Genomic DNA, 9,836 nt, shown 5'->3' with positions numbered 1-9,836 from the left:
CGCATACACTTGTGTATCTCATCTAAAGTCGGGTTAAAACCCGGGAACATGCCCCTAATGGCTTTGCCGTGAGGGCGTAAAACTTGAATTTCTCTCCCGTAGGTAAACTTTGCCTTGATTGCACTTTTCCAAAATTCATTCATGAACAACATGTGTTCGTCATTTTTTCCCGAATGACAAAAATTATACATATTGATATTTTGCACTGTCTAAAACCATAGTATCAATATCGTAGACTTAAACTTATTAAACAATTTGTTGCAACAGCATTTTCATAACGAAGGCTACAAACAACACTGATCCCGCAAATTCCAAAGTACTAAAGATTTTTTTAAACGAAAGTGTCGAACTACCTGCGGTTGTAAATTCTGATTTTATTTATATTTTTCTTTTTAGTCATTACGGAGACGCTGAATGGTTCAGCTTTACCAAGAATTGTATCTTATTCTCACATTAGCAGAGACAGCAATGAACACCCTTAAAAATTCGTCATGGTGTCCACAGCAGGTGCCTGTGGAGAGGGAGGCAACTCAAGCGTGAATACTTAAACGCTTCCTCTTTAGAGTAGTTCCCTTTATCAAGCATGGCCGCAAAATAATCGCAAATTCAATTCGGTAAGCAGGTATCAGCACCCATGAACACCAGTGGGCGGCTGCTTGTGACTACATTGTAGTAGTATTGTGTAGGATTTATCTACGATCTTCGTTTTGTCCTGGTACCCAAACTTGGCAGGCCTACCGCTGGCAGAGCACAATCAAACTGAATGCTCTCTCTCTCCCCCTCTCTCTGAGTCTTTCTCTTTTGTTGTTGTTGTTTCCAATAATTATGTATTCATGTCATTAATTTTAAGTAGTAGTTGTAGTAGTAGATTACCCCCTCTTTAGGGCGAGGGCCAGATGCAAAAAAAGCATACCTATGCTTATTCCTGTTACCCTCGAAAAATAAAGAATTCTCTCTCTCTCTCTCTCTCTCTCTCTCTCTCTCTCTCTCTCTCTCTCTCTCTCTCTCTCTCTCTCTCTCTCTCTCTCTCTCTCTCTCTCTCTCTCTCACATACTTATTAGGGACACACATGCTATTTTATTTTATTTTGATAATTCATGGCAGTGATTGTACATTGTATGTGCAGACGTCAAAGACTGGTGCAGTATGGAGACCAAGATGGCCGAGTGTCCAGCGTCAGAGTGGCTGAGAGAGTGCTGTGTATGTTACACTAGAGGACAGGAGAAAGATTGTATCACATGGTAATGTAGTTCACATAGTCTCCCTCATATCCTCTTCCACGTACATTTACACTTGGTGTTTTTATTCATGATAGCTAATCAGGCCGGGCTATCAAACTGAATATATATTCCAGCTGTGATGGCTGGCTTATTGGGTGTATCAACTTACTTATGTTTGTAGTATGTGCATGACTGACAAAGAACTAATTAATAATTTGTGTAAACAATGAGGGTTGAGGCTTGTATTGGGTTGTAGGCAGTAAAATATGATAGGCATGCATGCAGTGGGTTGTGGGACAGTCTGCCCGACTCAGTGGTCACTGCTCCCACAGTCAACAGCCTCAAGAGTAGACTGAATGCACACTGGCAAAATCTTCCTTCAAAATATGATCCAGATTGCCAGATCGTGACATAGACTTTTTTTTACACCACCGCCAAGGACTACTACTAGTCCTTGACCACCGCGCATTACCACCTTTCTGTGTATTTTTTCATCAACTTTTGAACGATGAACAGGCCCACACGGGCCTCAACCACTGATCAAGTCAAGATTAGTCTGAAAAATGTGGGCCTTGATCTCTATTTACCATAATAATAGTTATAACTAACAGAGCTGTCTTGACCGATGTTTTTATCCCTTCATTGGAGCTCTTTAATATTTGATCTTGAATGTATAGCTGGACTGGATTCGTCTGACTCTGCAGTTGCTGCTTAATAATTAACTTGAGTTATTATGCTGTGTGCTTGCAGCGAAGGATGTGGAGCCATGATTTACTGCAGCAAGAACTGTCAGCTGGATGACCGGGGTTCAGGGGATTCTGGAGACATGGTAAACACACACCAGAACTGGTGTGAGAGAATGAAAGGCTACGTGGCAAGGGAGGAGGAGCTGAGTTATCTCCCTTTTACCTTTGCAAAAGGTTTGTCTGTGGTTAAATATATATGCATTAAAACTAGAGCGAATGTTTGCTGATTCGGAGAAGAAAGAACTGAGTGTGAGCGTGCGTGTGTGTGTAATTTACAGCATGCATGCATGAGTGCATACATGATTATATTTTTGAAAGGTAATGGTATATTTAGCGCACACTGCATAGCATACATATCATAGTTGTTCGTCCCGATCTCAGGTTAAAGCCGATCAGAAGCTTGGAACATGCTCCGGATGTTGTGAAAATTAAGCTTGTCTGATGTAATGGGCCTCTTACTCTACAAGACTGCTGAAAATCCTCTACTTACGGAAAACGTCTATTGCCACAGTGCTCATTTTTCTCCTTTCAAGTATACAATGTACATATCTACATCAGTCTAAAAATGACAGAAAAATGTTTCCAGTTGATTCAAATGCTACTGAAATATCTACTTATAATTATTGGTTAACACTGATAACAAATGTGCCTAACTTTTTTCTGTTTCAGACACAACAGACAGATTGTTTCATGAAGAACTGGCGGCAGAATTGTTCAAGCAGAAGGGTGTTTACGGTCAAGGTCTTTGGAGACGAGAGTCACCATTGCTTCACAAAACTCAGCCTGTCAAAAAATGTGGTCAGTGAGTGGGATTAATCTCTGTTGTCAGGATATTGCTACAGTGGAACCCCCCTTTTAAGACCTCCAAAAATCTGAGAAAATCAGGTCTTAAAAAGGAGGGAGTCTTAAAATGGGGGTAAATTTACAGAGGTTATGAACAGAAAGTCTGAGAAAAGAGGGTCTTAAAATGGAGGGAGTCTTAAAATGGAGGGAGTCTTAAAATGGACAACTCTAAATTAGTCTTGCACAGTACAATATTCTGAATTTTTGTAAATTTCATTGCCAAGAATGAAAACAAAATGAAGGAAAGCGGAAGTAGTGAACAAGAGTAATTCTTTTCTTGAGTGAACACAGTAGTGAGCAATTCTCTTCTTCTTCTTCTTCGTTCATGGGTTGAAACTCCCACGTTCACTCATGTTTTTGCACAAGTGGGTTTTTACGTGTATGATCGTTTTTACCCTGCCATTCAGGCAGCCATACGCCGCTTTTGGGGGAAGTGAGCAGATAACTCCTGAGATTTGAAGTCACAACTTTCTGTATGGGATATTTTCAGGGTACTACACACACACGGCAGAAGACAAGTGGGTGTTGCCCCTTGAGAGCTCGATTCTGGAATCTCCACCATCAACTCCACCCCCACCACCTACACAGCCTTTGCTAGACTGGCAGCAGTACTACGTCTTCAGAGGGCTTCCCCTGCACTCCCCTGTCGCTGCTGTTTTAACCTACGCCATGACGCTTTACTACATACTGACGTCATGCCTGAGGGAGGATGGTAAGTGTTGGTTGTCGCTGCTGTTTTAACCTACGCCATGACACTTTACTACGTACTGACGTCATGCCTGAGGGAGGATGGTAAGTGTTGGTTGTCGCTGCTGTTTTAACCTACGCCATGACACTTTACTACGTACTGACGTCATGCCTGAGGGAGGATGGTAAGTATGGGTTGTCGCTGCTGTTTTAACCTACGCCATGACACTTTACTACGTACTGACGTCATGCCTGAGGGAGGATGGTAAGTGTGGGTTGTAGGTGTATGTGGGTGCATGGATGCCCTTTGGTGTCATCTGAGTGGACAAAACACCGAAACTTCTTTCATGTCTCCGAAAAGTTTGCCGTCCTTTTGGCAAATCTGCTAATTCTTTCTTTCACATGGGGGAAAGGTGACACGAATTGAGGACAGCTTTCACAGCTCACTTTGTCAACATCACGGGCCAACAAATTTAGACACAACCATCATCGAACCCTGAAGAAGAAGAGGACAGCTTTCACAGCTCACTTTGTCAACATCACGGGCCAACAAATTTAGACACAACCATCATCGAACCCTGAAGACGAAGACAGCATTCACAGCTCACTTTGTCAACATCACCGGCCAACGAATTTAGACACCACCATCATCGAACCCTGAAGAAGAAGAGGACAGCTTTCACAGCTCACTTTGTCAACATCACGGGCCAACAAATTTAGACACAACCATCATCGAACCCTGAAGAAGAAGAGGACAGCTTTCACAGCTCACTTTGTCAACATCACGGGCCAACAAATTTAGACACAACCATCATCGAACCCTGAAGAAGAAGAGGACAGCTTTCAACTTTGGAAAATTGCAGAAACTTTTATGTCTTATTTCAGCAAATTTCCTGAAGAATATAAATCCTAGCAATATCTGTGTGTGTGTGGGGAGGGGGGTTGGGGGGATGTCCGTGTGTGTTGGTGTGTGTTTGATTGTTTGTGTATGTCTGCATACCCGTTCATGTGTCCTTTAAAACCCTGTGTTTGCAAGTATGTAAGTACCTGCACATGTGTGCATCACCATCTCCATGTGGGCAAGAGAAAACTGCGTGCACATATAGTTATTTTCAGCTCATAACCATTGTTTCTTTCTTGTGTCTTTTACAGAACCTGAATTGTTGAAGAAGTTGGCAGGAGGACAGGATTTTGTGATTCACGTGCTGGGGGTTGAGAAAGAGGTGGAAATGAAAGAAGCCTTTCTGGTGAGTTAGATACAGTGGAACCCCTCTTTTAACACTTTGTACCCCACCTATGTTGACCAAGTTTTTTTTAGCCGAGACCAGCTGTGCTGCAGCAGGTCACTCAGAATTGTAGTAACTGTTTATCAACACGCTGGAATGCAGGCGTTAGATGGACGTTACAGTTAGCGACTTAAAGCTAACAGTCTGAGCAGATATATATCCGTACCTGGTCAGATAGAGCCACATGAGTGGGTACGGATATATCCGCACCTGGTCAGATAGAGCCACATGAGTGGGTACGCATATATCCGCACCTGGTCAGATAGAGCCACATGAGTGGGTACGGTTATATCTGTACCTCACCTGGTCAGATAGAGCCACATGAGTAGGTACGGATATATCTGTACCTCACCTGGTCAGATAGAGCCACATGAGTGGGTACGCATATATCCGCACCTGGTCAGATAGAGCCACATGAGTGGGTACGCATATATCCGCACCTGGTCAGATAGAGCCACATGAGTGGGTACGCATATATCTGTACCTCACCTGGTCAGATAGAGCCACATGAGTGGGTACGGATATATCTGTACCTCACCTGGTCAGATAGAGCCACATGAGTGGGTACGAATATCTGTACCTCACCTGGTCAGATAGAGCCACATGAGTGGGTACGGATATATCTGTACCTCACCTGGTCAGATAGAGCCACATGAGTGGGTACGGATATATATGTACCTCACCTGGTCAGATAGAGCCACATGAGTGGGTACGGATATCTGTACCTCACCTGGTCAGATAGAGCCACATGAGTGGGTACGGATATATCTGTACCTCACCTGGTCAGATAGAGCCACATGAGTGGGTACGGATATATCTGTACCTCACCTGGTCAGATAGAGCCACATGAGTGGGTACGGATATATCCCTACCTGGGAGACAATGAGTTAAGACCTCTTAAAATCCGCGAAAATCATGTCTTAAAAAGGAAAGAGTCTTAAAATGGGGGTCAATTTACATTGGTTATGAACAGACAGTCTGAGAAAACAGGGTCTGAAAAGGGAGGGAGTCTTAAAATGGGGAGTCTTAAGAGGGGGGTTCCACTGTACATGAGAATAGAGAAGGTGATGTGAAGGAATAAAGCATTGATTCAGCATCATTCTTATCAAAACTGACTGAGTATGACAGCAGAAAGTGAACCAGAATGTCAGAGACACCAGAGTACTTTGTGACTGTTTCAGGGTACGCGAGGTTCATTTATCACATCTACCTATTACATGTACAAGAAAGATTGTTTTTGTTGTGTCTAAGACTACATTTCATTCTAAATGCAGTTATTTCCCTTAGTTTTTCCAGCAATGCCAGTAGGAATTCATTCCAACCTGAGTACATTCTCTTGTTAACTGTTTATGATACCAATAAGTGCAAGTAAATTGCCAAGGGCACGTAGCAGTCGTTTACATACATGGTTCTACCCAGTCTTTGAAATTGTTTGCTGTTTGCTTTAAGTGTTCTAACATTTGTCATGCGCACGATACAGAACCCAAGTTCACAGCGAAAGTCTCAGGGCTTGGAAACATGAATACAAACATGCAGGAAAAATGAGAACAAAAATGGGTAGCACTGTACTGTATGGCAGCTCGCTTTCCCCAGTGAGAAAGCACCCCGAATTTCCATGAGGGTAACCTCACAGGACCATATGAAATCTTATCCTTGTCCTTATTTCCACACAGGAATGTGCACGACTGTTGCCCAGCTCCAAGCTCCACATCATAATGATTGGAAAGCAGGTGGCAAAGTCAGCTGACAAGTACAGCTGGGGGAAAGAAAATCTTCACCTATCGGTCTGCCGATCACTTTATCACAAAGCTGAATTACCTCCCCCTGATTTAGCTGTCGGTACGTTTTTGGAGTGTTGTCATTACTTCTTTTTTTTTCTTCTTTTTTTTTTACTGTTTGATCTCTTTTCTTTGCTGTCAGAACAAAACCTACTGGTCAGTCTGAATGTGTGTATATCTGCATGTGTGTGTGTGTGTCTTGTTGTTTGTGTGTCTGTGTGGGTGTGTGTGTGTCTGTCTGTGTGCCTGTGTCTGTGTCTGTGTGCATCTGTGGGTGTGTCTGTCTGTGTCTGGGTGTGTTGGTATGTGTATATGTGTGCATGTGTGTCTCTTTGCCCATTCTTTAATTGGACCAAAAGTACTTGCTGAAAGGCACCTGATTAAATAAACAGCTCCATATGTGGTACAGATGTACATTATGGGATGGGCCTATCATTTTCAGGTACTGTGTACTGTTTAGCTCATCACACGCTGAATCTAGCTTGTACAGTTGTTACTTCCAGTAGCACCTATATTGTTTTTGCCCGTGTCCTACTTTTTTTTACAGTGACAGAGTATGAGATTAGTATTGGGTTGACTTACTTTTCAGTGTGGTCCCCAGTTAGCATGGCTGCATCATTCTATACTGAACGGCAAAAGTTAGGGACCGCCCTTGAAAAAACCAGGCCGTCCTGACCTGGGCCTCTCCAGAACGCTGTTGGTGGCCTGGAACTTCTGATGCAGCTTGACCACGACAGAATGGGACCATCCAAGTCGTCTGCCTACTTCTCGCTTGCTTACGCCGTCTTGCAGCCATGTGATGGCCCGGGCTTTGTTGAAGGTGGTCACCTTTCGTCTGGGAGGCATAGTGAGAAGATGGTGGCTAGCGGAAAATCGCGGGGCTACAAAGCCTAACTGGTGACAACAGTTCACTCTCAACACATCCCCACTGCACGTGTATAACACATTTTTCATCTTTCCCGCCCAGGCTTGCCCACGCGCCAGCGTAAAAATGGTCCACTTTTTGCAGTTTGGCAGTTTCTGTCTCGTGCCCTAGCCAGGCCTCCATGGATCCCGAGCAAGTTTCCTGCTAACACAGCATTGCTCACCCACTGGTGTGTACGGCCTGACAGCCATTTGGTTTTATAAACTTGGGAACAAGGAGTTTGGCACAGATGAAGTCAGCTGTTTTTTCAAGGGCGGTCCCCAACTTTTGCCGTTCAGTATACTACAGTGGAACCCCCCTTTTAAGACCCCCCATAATCTGAGAAAATCAGGTCTTAAAAAGGAGTGGGTCTTAAAATGGGGGTAAATTTGCAGAGGTTATGAACAGAAAGTCTTGGAAAACAGGGTCTTAAAAGGGAGGAAGTCTTAAATTGTATCGTTAGAGATTAGGTTTTACACATTTCTCAGTTTTAATATAGTTATAAGACAGTGTTCCTTGAGCATTTTTGGTTTGTTAGCCAAGCCAGACGCGGGCTGTACTATCGACAGGGCATTTTAATCTCGACTCTATTGATTGATATGGTCTGATGTTTTCAGGTTTTAATGCAGGTTTGCCAGCCTACCCGACATGGCCAGCCACACTATCTAAACTAAAGGTCAGTTTGCTTCTCACGGTGAGTTCCTGAAAGGAGCCGTAAAATGTTGTAGTTGTTGGTTTGTTTGTTTTTTAACTGAATACTTTATATGCCAACTGGATATGAATGTGTTTTCTACATGAAAGTGTTAGTTTGGCTTTACCTAATTTTTATTTGCCAACAGAAAAAGAGAATTGTGTTCAGATGACGATTTGCACTTCTCAGAAAAATGCTAAGTGTTATGTTCTGGTTTGAAAGATAGCAATGCGGCTTCAGTCAGGTTATTTTCTATGAACAGAAATATACCGAAAATTAATTGCTAGGTCCTACATTTTCTGCATTGTCCTATTGTTTCTTGGATGGTTTCTTCATGGTGGCTGAAGGGCACTTGCCATGTTCAGCACTGATATTGCATTAACCTCATCGCCTTCTCTTATTTCAACAGAACCAAGGCACACCAGCCTACTTCACTGACCAAAGCCAATATAGCTGTGATTGTGCGGCATCTGCCGTCAGCAGCAGCATTGGAATTACAGGCATCTCTTCTCCATTGGTTAACCCTTTCAGGAGCCCTTTGCGAATTGTCACGAGAGAACAGAACATGCCATGGTTTCTTAATGCATTTCTCTTTAGTCTTGTTTATTAAAGATAGGTGAAGTAGATAGGGGAAGTAAAATGATGTTAAAATGGAAATGAGAGGAAGAAACTGATCAGAGCTAGAGAGTTAGTTAGTGTTTGAAGATAACAATAAATAGTGTGTGTCTCTGTGTGCATATAGCTGTATGTGCATGTGTTAAGAAACATGTGCTTCATTTGTAAATAAAGTTGATCTCAACTCTGAGATTATCAATGATAATTTGATATACGTGTGTGTGTGTCTGTGATTGTGAATGTGTGCATGTTTGTGTTTTGTTTTGTTTTTAGTTAAGCAGAAATTCGAAAATTTAATTTCTTGTAGCTGTTAATTTCATGTGCGTGTGTGTATTATGAAATGAAACTGCTGAAATTCTGCATGTACATTTGATATTCCGCTAAAAGTTTTAGTTTTAAATTAGATATTATTAATCTCCTCTCTCTCTCCCTCCCTCTCTCTCTCTCTCTCTCTCTCTCTCTCTCTCTCTCTCTCTCTCAAATAATATCGATGTCTAGTCTCATCTGCTCCAGAAGGGAGAATGCTCTCAGTCTGGGAGACTTTCTCCGCCCACACCCATCACTCGGAGAGAAACCGATGATGGTCTTGGTCACCAATCTGTTCACCTCAACTGTTGCGAGCTGGTTCTAGTGTGCTTGCAGCAGACCCAGCACAGCACAGATCCACTTCTGGAATCATAAGCTAATTAAAGCTAAATGTGTCCCAAGACACATATTTTGTAGTCCTGGCATCCTGAAAGGCAGAGGCCCCAACCTACAGGTTTGCTTCCATACCAAAAACGCCTCCAGACACGGGAACTTGGGAGCAGAGGCAACAGCTCCGCTTGAACCTCAGAAACCAAATGTGCCTCCAGACACACAGATCCCTTAGACGGCCGAGGCTGTGGCCTCTAAGGTTCTCTTGTACCAAACCGCCTCCTGACTCTGCATCAGATTGCTTGGCTGGCATCTGCTTACATAGACCCACATTAAGTCACCACCGAGTGGTAGACACAGACGACATTTGGTAGCACTGACTGCCAGCTTCACGGTAATGCGTACCCCTAGCGCGGCTCTGCTTGGGTGG

General features: G+C 43.2%; 1 protein-coding gene across 3 annotated transcripts; it reads left to right on the top strand.

Moving 5' to 3' along the window:
• The first annotated feature begins 563 nt into the window (after positions 1-563).
• LOC138948579 (zinc finger MYND domain-containing protein 15-like) lies at positions 564-8,980 on the top strand. 3 transcript variants are annotated; one of them, XR_011450019.1, is made up of 10 exons: positions 564-614; positions 1,127-1,241; positions 1,971-2,140; positions 2,636-2,764; positions 3,300-3,521; positions 4,649-4,743; positions 6,456-6,621; positions 7,570-7,654; positions 8,082-8,140; positions 8,565-8,630. XR_011450019.1 is itself a non-coding variant. In XM_070320138.1 (9 exons), the coding sequence occupies exons 2-9, from the start codon at positions 1,147-1,149 to the stop codon at positions 8,763-8,765; spliced, it is 1,137 nt and encodes a 378-aa protein (XP_070176239.1). In that variant the 5' UTR covers positions 564-614; positions 1,127-1,146; the 3' UTR covers positions 8,766-8,980. The 3 variants fall into 3 exon arrangements, 2 of the variants coding, with proteins under 2 accessions (XP_070176239.1, XP_070176251.1); XM_070320138.1 differs by lacking the exon at positions 7,570-7,654 and having other exon boundaries at positions 8,565-8,980; XM_070320150.1 differs by lacking the exons at positions 6,456-6,621; positions 7,570-7,654 and having other exon boundaries at positions 8,565-8,704.
• The last annotated feature ends 856 nt before the right edge of the window (positions 8,981-9,836 follow it).

This window comes from Littorina saxatilis, linkage group LG1 (assembly GCF_037325665.1).
Source record: "Littorina saxatilis isolate snail1 linkage group LG1, US_GU_Lsax_2.0, whole genome shotgun sequence".
In the NCBI taxonomy this organism is placed as follows: Eukaryota; Metazoa; Mollusca; class Gastropoda; order Littorinimorpha; family Littorinidae; genus Littorina; species Littorina saxatilis.
Note: the sequence above shows the minus strand (reverse complement) of the source record. Positions and strands in the feature narration are given on the sequence as shown.